This window comes from Physeter macrocephalus, chromosome 21 (genome assembly GCF_002837175.3).
Source record: "Physeter macrocephalus isolate SW-GA chromosome 21, ASM283717v5, whole genome shotgun sequence".
In the NCBI taxonomy this organism is placed as follows: domain Eukaryota; kingdom Metazoa; phylum Chordata; class Mammalia; order Artiodactyla; family Physeteridae; genus Physeter; species Physeter macrocephalus.
In genome coordinates this window covers 82219838-82234754 of record NC_041234.1, presented here as the reverse complement: position 1 = coordinate 82234754, position 14917 = coordinate 82219838, and the positions used below count along the sequence as shown (strand labels likewise).

At 43.0% G+C, this 14917-nt stretch overlaps 1 protein-coding gene across 2 annotated transcripts in view; it reads left to right on the top strand.

The window, feature by feature from the left end:
* Positions 1–5610: 5610 nt before the first annotated feature.
* MORC4 (MORC family CW-type zinc finger 4) overlaps positions 5611–14917 on the top strand; it is a 49650-nt gene continuing 40343 nt past the window's right edge. The window contains exons 1-3 of one of the 2 annotated variants that reach the window (XM_024128152.3): positions 5611–5803; positions 5922–5994; positions 11997–12129. In XM_024128152.3, the coding sequence (XP_023983920.1) occupies positions 5702–5803; positions 5922–5994; positions 11997–12129 (308 nt within the window). In that variant the 5' untranslated portion in view covers positions 5611–5701. The remainder of the gene's footprint in view (positions 5804–5921; positions 5995–11996; positions 12130–14917) is intronic. The other variant, XM_024128151.3, reaches the window with a different exon arrangement.

Sequence of the window (14917 nt, the reverse complement as noted above, 5' to 3'; positions counted from 1 at the left end):
AGAAATGGCAGTGGGTCACTGTGCAAGGAAGATTATGGATGCTCGGTCCAGACAGAAGGGTGCTGGTTAAAACCTCACCAGAATGGACATTTATTTATTTACTTTTAACATCTTTATTGGAGTATAATTGTTTTACAATGGTGTGTTAGTTTCTGCTGTATAACAAAGTGAATCAGCTATACATATACATATATCCCCATATCTCTTCCCTTTTGCTCCGCGGCATGTGGGATCCTCCCGGACCGGGGCACAAACCCGTATCCCCTGCATCGGCAGGCGGACTCTCAACCACTGCGCCACCAGGGAAGCCCCTTTTTTTTTTTTTGGTTCTGTGTCTTTATTCCCGTCTTGCCCCTAGGTTCTTCATGACTTTTTTTTTCTCTTAGATTCCATATATATGTGTTAGCATACGGTATTTGTTTTTCTCTTTCTGACTTACTTCGCTCTGTGTGACAGACTCTAGGTCCATCCACCTCACCACAAATAACTCAATTTTGTTTCTTTTTGTCCTATTTGTAGTTTTTTAAGGAACCTCCATACTGTTCTCCAGAGTGGCTGTATCAATTTACATTCCCACCAACAGTGCAAGAGGGTTCCCTTTTCTCCATACCCTCTCCAGCATTTATTGTTTGTAGATTTTTTGATGAGATGGCCATAGAATGGACATTTATTGTCCCTGCTCATTTATCCTTCCCCTAGGATGCCACGCCCTATTTATGGTTTCCATAACTGCACTTCAGGCTCCTCGGGCTTCTCCACCAACTTCCCCACCAACCTCTCTGCCAACCTTGCACTCATTATGATAATTGCACCCACCTGACTTCTGATGGTTACGCTCAGCCATAAGGTCTCTGTCTTTTCAGAGCTCTACAATGTCCACTGCCATAGTGAGCCTACTCTAATGGCCTCTCCTCTGGACAGGCCAAACCTACAGAGGAGAACCACCACTGAATTTCTTAGTGGTGCCGGTAGCCCTCTCAGCAGCATGCTTCTCAGAGCTGTGGTAAATGGTGTATCCTGTGCCTTTCTGTTTGCCTTTTCCAGTCTTTTCAGTATGTCCACTCCAATATGCTCAGTTCTGAATCTTTTCATCCCTTATTCCACTATTTCCATAGCAATGCTGGCATTTCGACCTCACTTAGTGTGGATCATCATGTTTTCTATACCTCTAGGGGCTGTCCTAGTAGTGAGTTTGCACCAACTCTTGTAGTCCTTGCCAGGGTATTAAATCCTGTTTTCCAGGGGAGTGTTCCTACATTGATAAACTCTCCTTTTCCAACTTTATAGTCTAGCTCCCTTGATGAAGCGATCTCAGAATCCAATTTTATGTGTACTCTCCTAGCTCCTGCCGATCTATGCAGGATAGACCATGCAGCTCCTTGGGGCATAGTTACTTTCCTCCCTTATCAAGCCTAGCATGTTCATGCTGTGCCTTAACCCTTGTTATAGGCCTAGTGGCCAGGAGGGGAAGTGAAGGTACATTTTGTCTTGTGGAGGAGAAGCTCTGCATCATCTCCAAGTAAGGGGTGAGGAGACTATTAATAGGGAAATCAGGCCAATTCTACAGGCTCAGAGGGCTCAGGGAAATCTGGGGATTCAAGATTTTGGTGGCATCCATCTAGATAACCCCAAACTGTATGTCAGGGTGCTATTCTTTCCCAGGAAGCATCCTGATTTTGGCACAGCAAACCTGTCTCCATTGGGAATTTAATCTTCTTTGGAGCTCAATAACCACCAAATTCTATTGGTCTTATAGCTACTCTTTCACCCTGTTTCTCAAATACTTGATATATCACGCCAGGTCATATGTTCCCCTTCTACCAGTATACCATCCCAATTCACCACCTGGTGAAATTCTTAACAATAATAGGACTGCCACCTTGTGGCAGGGGGCTATCTGTGATCCACCTACCCCTCTGTGATGTGGTCCTCCTTGCCAACTGGGCAGTGAGTGATCTAGCTCCCAAATCCCATCTAAGTGCTGACTTTCCCGGATAACACTCAGTTTCAGGTGTCGTAATTTGAGTTCCCCAGGAAGCCAACTCTATGACAGAATGTAGCATGCAAGATGTCTATTAAGAGATGTCTTTCGGAATAACACCTGTGGAAGGAGCAGTCTTGGGCAGAGGGGAAAGTTGAGCTGCACTGTAGGCCTAACAGCGGCCTCTGCCAACCCCACAGAGAGATCTGGAGTTACAATGACCCTTCCGAATTATCCCAAGTTGAGCTGAGATGGTCAAGCCTCTATAGCCTTTCTTTGGTCAGTCACTGTGCGCTGCCCCGGAAAACTTTGTGACCTTGAGTGAGGCAACTCTCTGTACCTGAGGCAATCCCTGAAGGGGCTAACAGAGGCAGCTTTCCAACAGTGCTCTCCGCACCTCAGGCAAAAAGTCCTTTATTGAAATGGGAGATGGGCTGGCACATCACAGTATCCAACACAGGCACCAACTCTTTAAGAATTGTCAATTAAAAGTAAAGAATTAGGGCTTCCCTGGTGGTGCAGTGGTTGGAAGTCCGCCTGCTAGTGCGGGGTACACAGGTTCGAGCCCTGGTCCGGGAGGATCCCACATGCCGCGGAGCAACTGAGTCCTTGGGCTACGGCTGCTGAGCCTGCGCTCTAGAGCCCGCGAGCCACAAGTACTGAAGCCCGCACGCCTAGAGCCTGTGCTCCGCAGTGGGAGGGGCCACCGCAATGAGAAGCCCGCGCAGTGCAGCGAGGACCCAACGCAGTCAAAAATAAATAAATAAATAAATTTAAAAGTAAAGAATTAAGCATTTATCCTGCCCTTCCTGTGTGAATTGTATTTCAGCGTAACCAAATAGCCATGGTTGATGAGGAGAAATTCTGTACAGAGGGATCCACTTAATAAATTACAAGAAATGATGAGATTAGTTTATCATTGTTTTGCAGCCCTAATTAAATATTTTTTTTTCAGGCAATGAACATCAATTGATGAAACTACAAAGTAAAAGATTGATGGGAAACTTTATAATGGAACTTTCAAGCTGCCTCTGCTTGAACCCACTGATCAATCTGAACACCACTGACTGTTAGACAGCCTGTACTTTCTGATGTGTTGCAATAGGAAGCACACAGCACCATCTCTGAGCATTCCTGTTTTAAAAAACTTTGTACTGGAATCTACTGAAGCCTTTAGAGCCAACTTCTGGTTTATAGTTATGTCAACTTTATTCCTCTAATGAGAGGAGCAACCTAAGTAACAACAAAAATAAGTAAACAGACAAATGAGAATGTAGGACATTCAACAGTACAAGGGACTTGGTTTCTTCAACAACTCAATAGAATGAAGGAAAAAAAAGAGGGGAGACTGTTTTAGATTAAAGTAGATTTAAGACACATAACCAAGTACAATGTGTGCCTCTTGTTTGGATCTAGATTTAAACAAACCAAATGTAAAAAGACATTTTTTGAGATAATTGAGGAAATCAGACTATGGCTGGGTATTAGAGAACATCAAAGAACTGTTATGAATTTTGTTTAGTGCAAAAGTGGCATTGTGGCTGTATATCTTAGAAATGTCCATGTTTTTAGAGGACAATGAAGTATATAGGGTAAAATGACATGTTGTTTGAAATTTGCTCTAAAATACAGAAATAAAAAAATAAAAGAATATATAAAGCAGGTATAGAAAAGCCCTGATAATTTTAAAAAATTTTTTAATTGAAATATAGTTGATTTACAATGTTGTGTTAGTTTCACTTGTACAGCAAAGTGATTCAGTTTTTGAATCTGAGTAATAAGTACCTGGGAATTCATTTTATCATTCTTTGTACTTTTGTGTATTTAAAAAAAATTTTAAGATACCAAAAAAAAAAAAGACAAATTCAAAGGACCCAACGGGAGAAATAATGCTCAAAGGATATAAATATACAATAAACATTTGAGAAGATATTCAACTACACTGAACGGGAAATGCAAATTAGAACAATAAGGAGATAGCATTTTTTATTCAAAAGATTGACAGAAAGTTAAAAGATCAAAGCCATGTAGTGCTATGAACATGGCAAAATCACTAACTGCTTCTGGGAGGGCAAGTTTCCTCCATCTTACAGTATTCGTTAAGAGTAAATCACAGGGGGCTTCCCTGGTGGCATAGTGGTTGAGAATCTGCCTGCCAATGCAGGGGACACGGGTTTGAGCCCTGGTCTGGGAGGATCCCACATGCCGTGGAGCAACTAGGCCCATGAGCCACAACTACTGAGGCTGCGCGTCTGGAGCCTGTGCTCAGCAACAAGAGAGGCCGCAATAGTGAGAGGCCCGCGCACCGCGATGAAGAGTGGCCCCCGCTTGCCACAACTAGAGAAAGCCCTCGTACAGAAACAAAGACCCAACACAGCAAAAATTAATTAATTAATAAACTCCTACCCCCAACATCTTAAAAAAAAAGAGTAAATCACACACATGCTATTAGACACAACAATATTCTGTAGAAATAATTGCACCAGAAATTCATGATCTGTACATGAGGATGTCTGAGGCAGCACTTTTTTCATTGGCCAAAAATAAATAAATGGAAAACAACATGAAATATCACAGAGGAATGGTCAAATAATGGTTTATCTGTACCAGGGAACATTATATTTTTTTAAAAAAATAAAAATCTCTTCTCTGTAACCAAAGTGTATGTTTAATAGTACAAAAACCAGAAAATACAAACAAGAAAAAAAAAGGGAAAAAATTCATAATTCCAGACGTGGAGATATCATCTTGAAATATATCATTTCAGGTGTTTCTCATTGTAGGGTGTGTGTGTGTGTGTGTGTGTGTGTGTGTGAGTGTGTGTGTGTATGCATATGTATGTATAAATGTACTTGTTTTTCCAATTAAAAAAGGTATCACGTTACACAATATGTGGTGACCTCCTGTTTCCTTAATTCCCTCATGAATATTTTCCACATGAATAAATTTTCAGCCACAAATACGGCCTTTAAGAACTGCATAGTATTCCATTTTACGGATACGGCATAACCTAACCCGTTCCCTACTTTGGGGTATTTAAGTGCATTCCAATTTCTCCTTTTATAAACAGCCTCCCTGCGCGCTTGCAAAGCTTTGAAGTTGATTTGCCAATTGCCTTCTGGAAAGTTCTGGCTGTTTCTGGAGGCATTTGAGGCAAAATAGTCCGAATGCTTTCCCATCACGCGAGCCTGCTATCTCCCCAGATAGCAAAACTATAGTCTTTAGAACTTGTAAGACTTGTCTTATCCTGCCCGTTAGTCATACCGCCTAACTGGGACTCTGTTCCAGAAATCCCTGCACCCTCTCCCTCCCCTCGCCTCATTCCCGCCCCTCCCCACGCGTCCGCCCCCTCCCCCCTCGCTTTCCCGCTCGGCGGCCTGGCCTATGGCAAACGCCAAGAATTAATTAGGGGCGGGGATCAAGGAGCGGCTGTCAGGAGGTCGCCATATTTCTGTACGGCCCCGCGGCCGGCCCAGCAGTCGGCGGGTCGGGAGAGGTGCTGACAGGGCGGGGCCACCGCGCGGCGCTGCCGGCCTCACCCCTCCCGCCCCGGACAGGTGGCTGGAGCGCGCCCCGCCTCCGCCAGCTGCGGGTGGGAGCGAGCGAGGGCCAGTCCCGGACGGCCGCCGCCAGCTGCGAGCGGTAGCGAGCGAGAGCCAGTCCGGGACGGCCGGGCGAGGAGTCCGGCGGCGGCAAACGAGTATCGTGGCGGCCAAAAAAATGCTCCTGTACCGAGGGGCCCCCGCGGGCCCTGGCGCGTCGGGCAGCGCGCTGGCCCGGCCGGGCGGCGGCCCGCAGGCCTTTGGGATCCGCCTGAGCACGGTAGGTCGGGGGCCCGAGGGGGCGGACGCGCGCGCGGGTCCCGGGGCTGCGGGGGGCGCGCGGGGAGGGTCCGGCGGGCCGAGGCCTCACGCGGGACGGGACCTTCTCTCGCCCCCAGATGAGCCCCCGCTACCTACAGAGCAACTCCAGCAGCCACACGCGACCCTTCAGTGCCATCGCGGAGCTGCTAGGTGAGTGGCGAGGGCGGGCCTGGCCGCGATCGCCCGAGGCAGCGGTGCCAACGTGGTGCCGCGGACGCGAGAGGAATGTGCGGAGCCGCGCGGGGCGGGCTGGGGCTGGGGTGGGGGCGTCGGGACCGGCCCCGGCTCCGCAGGCGGAGGAGGGGGTCGGCTCTGTCGCCAGGGACGAGGTTCCGCGGATTAAGCTGAAGAAACAAGGTGTGTCCTAGGAGTTAGGACTCCCGTGTGGTTTTTCTCTCTGGCTCGTGATGTTCCGGGCACTTTAGGATAGCTTAGTTAATAATCAAAAGGAGATGCATAAAAATATCGGGCCCTGAGGCAGCTGGGCTCCACGGGGGCCGGCGACAGACGGAGGACGCCAAGCTAGCAAAGGGGCATGAAGAAAGGTCTGGAAGACGGAGTTATTTAACTTTTGGGACCAGAGAGTCTGGGAATGATGGGACATCTCTTAAGAGATGACACGAGTGCATTTGGCTCCCTGCGACTGCGGAGGGCTGGGTCCGCGGTCCACGAGCGCCCTCACACCGCTGGAATGAATACTGAGCACTTAACCTCTCGCTCCACCGATGTTTGCTTTTAAAGGGTTTTCAGTTGATCCCTTGAAGCCAAGTACACCAGCTTTTGCAGCAGTGTGCTAAATACTGTGTTGAAAGCAAAGAAGAAAAACATTCCTGAACAAAATGCAGCACATTGCAAATGTTTCAAAAGCTGAAATTAGGGAGAGATGTTTATGGGGCAAGGTAGCACAGAACAAAATCTTGAAAATGGTTTCAAAGCTCCCCAGATGAGCCCCAGTTACAACTTAAGCAATCGCTGTGGCCATGCAGTGTGGATTGCCTTGGGCGAGAAGTCAGTGGGCAGCAGGAGGAGATGGTCAGGAGAGTTATTTGGAAGGGTGATGGGGAGCTTTGATGATTAGTTTGACCATAACACAGAATGCTCACAATATGTATGTTCATTAGAAGGTGAAGGGGGAAAAGTGACATTGGCACGTTTTGAATCCTGGAGAACAGGGACTATATTTTTAAGGTTTTGCACCGTGCCTTGAGGGAAACTCACAGTGGAATGAAATCTAAGTGCATGTAACTTACAAAAAAGAGAGGAAAAAGTAACAATTTGCTTAGTGGGAAATGAGAGACAGAAATGTGTTGTTCCCTCACAGTGGCACTGTGCAAAACCATATGCACCTATGCTGTGCTGTGTACTGAACTTTATGGGTGATTTTAAAAGTGTTCCATTTGTAATTTTGAATATATATGATTTTTGCCTTAAGTATTAACCTAATTCTAGCCTAAGCTGACCCGTATAAGTGCAAGTATACATGTGTATTATATATCAATACATACGCACACATCCCTGCACACATACATACAAACACACAGATTTTAAAACCAAATCACAACTATTTGTGGTCATATTAATAATAGGGAAAAGGGAGAGCAAAGTGTTAACAGGTAATCCGAAGCTTTCATTTTAGGTTTTCCTTCATAGTTTTCTCCTCCACTTATGCATTAATTTTATGGTGAACCATTCATTCGATAAATATTTATTGAGCACTCACTGTGGGCAAGGCCACTGTGGTGGGTACAAAAATGAATACAACATAGGTTCATCTTCTAGTAGGGGAGACAAAACATGTACAGAAGGTTTATTCTTTGTATAACTGCAAAATAGAAAGTGATATCTCAGCAAAGATAGACACATTGGGTGCTGTGGGAGTTCAGAGGAAGGAGGGATGACTTCCAGCTTACCAGGAAGAGGAGGTTTAGGAAAGGCTTTGGAGAAGAGGTGACATTTGAGCTGAGATTTGAAGGATTGGGACATGTGGATATGGGTGTGGGGAGGGGAGGGCATTCCAGGCAAAAGGAACAACTGCATGAACAAAGGCATGAAGAATACTGAGTAGTTGAGTTTAATTGGAGCATGGAGTTCATGAATAGTCAAAGCTATAGGTCCTTAGAGAGTTTACATAGAGCTTTCATAAATACATTTTTAACTATACCTTTTGGGGTAGACGGCATCATCGTCATCATCATTATAATAATGATGGCATCATTATTATTATTATCATCCTGCAGATAAGAATACAGAGGCTCAGAGAATTTAATTGACTTTTCCAAGATTATGTGTTTAGTAAGTGGCAGACCCAGGGCTCAAACACAGACTTTTTTACTCCAAGTACCAAGCGCGGAATGAAGTTAGGAAGGTGGGCTGGGACCGAAATGTGACTGGGAGGCTTGGGTATCTGAGCTTTTAATCTGAAGTTTTCTGAGCAAGGGAATGTCATGATCAGAGCTGTGCTTCAGGAAAGTTAATCTTGCAGCGTTGTATAAGATGAATTGGAGAAAAGAGAGATGTGGCTTTGAAAGATGAGGTAGGAGGTTATCAAAATAATCCAGATGAGAGGGAATAAACTCTGTAAACTAAGAAAGTGTCGATGGGAATAGTAATATTCAATAGCAAGGTGTAAGAGAGCCTAAGGAAGTGTAGGGTAAGAGAGAGGGAGGACAAAAAATGACTTTGAAATTTCAAACTTGTGGTCATTTGAATGCTGACACTGTGTGTGTGTGTGTGTGTGTGTGTGTGTGTGTGTGAGAGAGAGAGAGAGAGAGAGAGAACAGAGGAAGAAGAATAGCCTTGTATCAGAAGATGATGACCTTAATTTTAGACAAGAACAGTTTTAGATACTTGCAGGATGTCTGTAGGGCTGCAGCTTGGCCCTGACAACCTTGCAGGATCCTCATAGGCCATTCCCCTGCAACAGGAGGGCATGGGAGGAAGCGCTGCGTCAAAGCCATCTCCCACTCGCCATCCTGTCTCTCCAAGGATTCTGTCATGGGACACTTTCTCATTGCTTCCCGGGTTATGATGAGCTATGAAGCTTCAGTTACAATGCTCTTTTAGAAGATCAGGGGTCAGATGGTTAGGGGATAAGATAGAGTCCCTGGGGTCTGGTTTCTCATGCTCTTGCCTGAGTGGTGGGTGAGGGTAGCATGGGCCAGGTTACGAGAGATAAGATTACTGGGATCTGGTAGCACATGAGATTGTGTGGGCCAGGTTAGGGAATAAAGACATCCCAGGATCTGGTAGTGTAGCTCTTGTTACCAAGTCCAAGCTCGCTCTGCTCGCCGCACAACAGGCCAGTGAATCAGGAGACGAGGTGTTGAGACAAGGAATATGACTTTATTCGGAAAGCCGGCAGACCGAGAAGGTGGCGGACTAGAGTGTCAAAAGAACCATCTTATCGGGGTTTGGATGCCAGTATCTTTTATAGAACAGAAGTGGGGATGAGATGAGGAGGTAAAGTAAAAAGGCCATAGGTTTTGCAAATATCCTCTGGAATGGCCAGTCTCGGGCAAGGGATGTGTTAATTTCTTCTTTCTTGCAGCCATCCCCAGGTGGACTGGGTTAGGATGCTTCCCTGAACAAAGGCACTTTGGTTTAACATTCAGGCAGAGAGGCAGGGTTCCCCAGGCAAGCCATTGTGTATAGACAGTATCCTTTTAGTGAACAAAAGCAGAGGAAAGCAAAGGTTAAAGTAAAAGAAACAGATCCAACATGGAGTCAGATTTGGGTCTTCCCTGTTACCCTCTCACCTAAGTGGTGGGCGAAGGGAGAGGAATAGGGGTTCTCTCACTGCCCTACCTGTTCACAGGCTAGATGGGCTGGGCCATGGGAGAAGATAGGTTCCCTAGGATTTGATAGCATATGCTACGTGTTGATAAATTTTTGGAAGGTTAAGCAGCAATAGGTAAGATTGAAGCCAGCCACCAGATTGGTGCCTTATTATTATAAGTTCATTTATTGAGGCCAATCTGTTATTATCATAATTTCATTTGTTGAGGCCAAGTGAAAGGCCACTTAAAACTGAAAGTAAGTGCAAAGCTGTGCTTACTGCTGCTAGCCTGTCTGCTGATCTCTCTTTCCCTGCTGCTTCAGCTGACCCTGGCCTCTGGCATGCCACCCCGTACTCCACCCGTTTCCAGCCAAGGAGATAAAATGTCTAGCTGCTCCTGGCAGTTACCTTGTAACTCCTGAAATGCCTGTATTAAAACTCTTTGGTATGTTTCTGTAAAAATGTACCTAGTAAAGTTTGGGTGAAATTTACAGTAAAAAGGGAGAAAATAAAAGTGATGCCTGCAAGCTGGTTCATTGAATGTACAGTTTTATAAATGCAGAATTGGAATTGATATGTATTATGTTTGAATTGTGAATGTTCATAAAGTGTTAGAAAAAAATTCCTCTATGTCCAAAGTTTTCAAAGTAGAAATGATGTCCTGTTGGTTGACAAGTTAAAGGTATCAGTCTCAATGGCCTTGGCTTTCTTCCAGTAGGAGTGATTGATAGGTTCTAAAACAATTCAGGGCCTGCTTGCCAAGTAGTTTCTTGGAACAATGTAGGCAGCTTCACAACGCTGAATCCTTCTGTCAGTTAAAGAAAAAAACCTGCTGCCTCTTATTACAAAGTAAAACACTGTATTTCTGATAAAGCCACTATCGCATGTCAGACTTAAAATTCCTGCCAAAAGTTGACCCACTCGATTTACCACGTGACACAAGGCTTGGCACCACCTAGTCCTTAACGATTGACTATATCAGACCTTTTAACCCCCTTCTGGGGCTATCGGTGATGCCTTTCTGCTGTTAAGACTTTTTGGGTTACAATCAGTGACAGCTTTATCAGTGACTCTGGCAACACCATTGTGGCCCTTGAAATTAATCTGTCTTGTTTTGTTTGATGGACATTCCACACATTTAAGTGGTTGTAACTGATACTGTTAATCGTGTTATAAAAAATGATATTTTGAATATGTGCGATACTTCTCTTGCTTGTAAGGGATGTTCCCAGTAGAGAAATGCCATGATCTGAACATTGGTAGTGGGACGAGTATACAACCAGAACCCCACCCGGATCTCTCAGCCCAGCCACATGGTATCAGTAAATCAGTGTAGGATCCCAGGGAAAGGAAAACAGGTGGAAGGAAAGGTCTTTGTCTTGATGAAACAGCTAGTAAAGACAGGAGTGCTTACGGAACCTATCCAACAGATTGCACAAACTGCCCTCCCACTTGGGCCAGTGAGCCCTAATGAGACTTTTGTACCACATGTGTTAGTGATGACAATTATGTAAACTGGCATCCGTGGCAAAAAGATGTGGCTGTTAGACAATGGCACCCCCTGGGGTTGTAGACAGGGCACATATGTTAGAATATGGCTATATTGTATGTCTTTGGAGTCTTAAATAATTAACCCATTGTGAAGACCTAACTCAGAAAGAATCGTGAAACTTTCTGTATTTATATTTCCTACTTTAATTCTATGTTCTCCATTTAATGAGGGTTCAGCAGCCTCACCTTCAAGACTATTACAGAGTGCCTAAGCAGAATCACTCCTCTAAGCATGCTTACTACGATCATTGGGATTTAGGCAGGCAGTTAGTGTTTTGGTTTTTAACCTGTAACTCTTTCAGTGCCTCTTAGGCTATAAACAAGGATGGTGATAATATCTGTGTTCTTCAATGGAGGAGGTGATGTAAAAAAAAAAGTAAAAAATAAAATCTTCACAATAAAAACTCTAATGCGTGCGGTATGTATCTATTTGTACCAAAGTTGCAGATTCAACTCTTCTCCACAGTCACCCTTTACTGTATACGTTTGTGAGCAGTAAAGTGGCTAAAAAGTCAAGAAGTGATGAGACGAAAATGGAGCAAAATGCTTGGTATATGGAGGAGTTATTTTTCCCACAGTCTCTGAAGTTTGAAGACAGAGAGCAGATTGCACATCAGTCATCATATGAAATCTAGAAATCAGCTTCATAAACCCATCTGCCATCATACCTATTTTTCCCTATACCATTAATGCTCCCTGCTCCCTTCTGGGACATTCACATGAAGGGAATAAAGGACAGTTTCTATGCCTTAGGGGCACTGAACTAGAGATTTTAATAGAATATTAGAAAAAGAGATCTAATATCACAGATTTCTACCTTTTGCAGATAATGCTGTAGATCCAGATGTATCCGCCAGGACGGTCTTTATAGATGTTGAGGAGGTCAAGAATAAATCTTGTTTGACCTTTACTGATGATGGATGTGGGATGACACCTCATAAACTACACCGAATGCTCAGGTAAAGGTGTCTTCATTCTTTTTCTCTTGTCTTGAGTTCATGAACTCTATTTAAGGCTTAATAATTTTCCTTTCCCTTTATTCATTCAACAAATATTTATTGAGCAGCTGTTATGTGCCAGGACACAGGTTATGAAATAGTCATTCTTCTTGCCCTCACAGAACTTACAGTCTAGCTGGCAATTCAGACAGTCAAGCAATAATCATAACAAAAAATGATAGGTATAATGATATAAAAGTGTAGGATGCAATGAGATAACTCATCAGGGGAGCCCAATCTGATCCAGGAGGTCAGGCAAAGCCTCTCAGATGAAGTGATATTTAAGCTGAGATCTAAGGGGTGAGTAGTAGAATTCAATGAGGTAAAGAAGCAGGAGGGCAAGGGATGAGAGTCCAGGCAAAAAGAACAGCATGGGTAAAAACCTGGAGGTCTTCACTGGTCTGAGACCTTAACAAACTTATATTAACTTAAATTCACTCTTAGGTCAGGAGTATTGGCGTTGGAACAATTTATGGATTGAACCATGAACGTGCCTGGGTATAATCAAGCCCCACGAAAGATAAATAGAGGACATCATACACATAATCTTTGAAAGTTTTGCAGTAGAATTACAAGGTTAGGAAATTCTCTTTTCTAACTGCTGAAGCTGGTGATAACAGATTTCTCTTGCCACTGTCAGTTCATTTAATTACTTTAAAAGGTTTGTAGTTAAGAATGTAAGTTTGTACTTTATCATCTTCACATATCACTCAGGAAAAGATGAGTGTTTCCTCAACTCCTTCCTTCTCTCTTCCTTTTTTTAGCAGATGAGGTTGATTACTCTCCATGAGGCTTCCTGAACTAGCATGTGAAGCATGAGTACCAGTGGAGGGGTTCTGTGGAGGAGGGAAAGGGCTCCGAACTATAAAAACAGAAAAAATTCATTTGGTTGTAGTTCTCTTTGAAGGTATTCTAATTCTATAACCCTGTTTGTAGGGAAGTCCCTTTGATCCATCAAAGAAAAGAAGTGAAATTTGGACATAACCAATTATAAATGTGGTTATGTTTTACCACTCAGCTATCTGTGTACCTTATGTCTCAGATCCTTATAATTAGAAGAATATCTGAGGAAAGCTTCTAGAAGTGAGATAAGAATGCGGCCAGTATGTTGATGAAGGTATGGAGTTGGCCCTATTTTTAAACTTATAGCCTCACTTTTATCTCCTAAAATTAATATTTTATATAAAGAAAAAGAGGATTTTAGATGGGATGGAACCAAAATATTTATGTGTCTAATTCTGTATGTACTAGTTTTTTTTCTAAAATCACTTATCCTCTTATTGGTTCCTTCCCCCCACACCTTATCCCGGTGACATGGGTGTCAAATAGTGGGCCCGACAAATCTTACTACCTTCTATTTTGTCTGTGGAACTACATCTGTGAGACTTGGTGCTTACAATTACAAGGCAAGAGGAAGGAGGAGGATGGTTTTGAAATAATTGCAGCAACTTTTGTTCCAGATTGTTTCAACAAATTTTTACTGAGCACTTTTGTGAGAGTCACTGGAGATAAAGTGGTGAACCAGACAGACATGATCCTTATTGCCAAGGGGCTGGCAGTTTAATGAGAAAGATATAAAATAATTGACTAGTAATACAACTACATATGTTATTCCACTAGTGGTAAGTGCTATGAAGGAAGAGTATAGTTTCTGTGAGGGTATATAGCGGAGGGATCTAATCTAGTCTGTGGAATCAAAAAAGGCTACCATGCAACTCGGTGCTTTGGGACCACCTAGAGGGGTGGGATAGGGAGGGTGGGAGGGAGACGCAAGAGGGAGGAGATATGGGGATATAGGTATATGTATAGCTGATCCACTTTGTTATAAAGCAGAAACTAACACACCACTGTAAAGCAATTATACTCCAATAAAGATGTTTAAAAAAAAAAGGCTATCATGAAGAAATGACGTTTGAGTTCAGATATGAAGGATGTTTTGTTCCCAAAAATCAGGCAGGAACTACAGTAGCCATAGGATTTTTTGGCATTATCATGCCAAATATGTTTCCCACTAATTTAAGCTGGGCAGTTGCTCCTCATATTTGAAAATTGATTTCAGAGAATTTTTAAAAATTTTGTTGAAGTGTAGTTGATTTATAATGTGTTAATTTCTGCTGTATAGCAAAGTGACTCAGTTATACATATATATATATATATATTCTTTTTCATATTCTTTTCTATGATGGTTTATCACAGGGTATTGATATAGTTCCCTGTGCTATACAGTAGGACCTTGTTGTCCATCCATTCTATATATAATAGTTTGCATCTGCTAATCCCAAACTCCCAATACTTCCCTACCCCTCTCCCCCTTGGCAGCCACAAGTCTGTTCAATTTTAGAGAATTTTTTAAATGAGTCCTGGATTATGTATAGTTATATCTGTTGGATTTTATTTCTGATCATATCTTAAAAGAAACCTGAGTCTGTTAGAAGGTCCCATTTATTTAAAAGAGATTATTTAGTCCAATTCTAACTTCCAGCCAGGGATTCCACTTACCACAATTTGTTTTAAAATAGTTGAACTTTAGAGGTAGCTTTGAAAATTATTATTAAGTATATTAATTTTTCTGTTTGTGGTTTGGAGGCATATTATTTTTGTATTTGGACAAAATAAGAGGTAACTATGCAAAATTATTAAGCCTACAGAAATTCTATTTGACCTGTAACATTTGTTATAATCTTATTCACATTTTCCAACTTTTTATGCTACTCTTATATTTTCAGGCTAATAAAATAGTTATGTAACT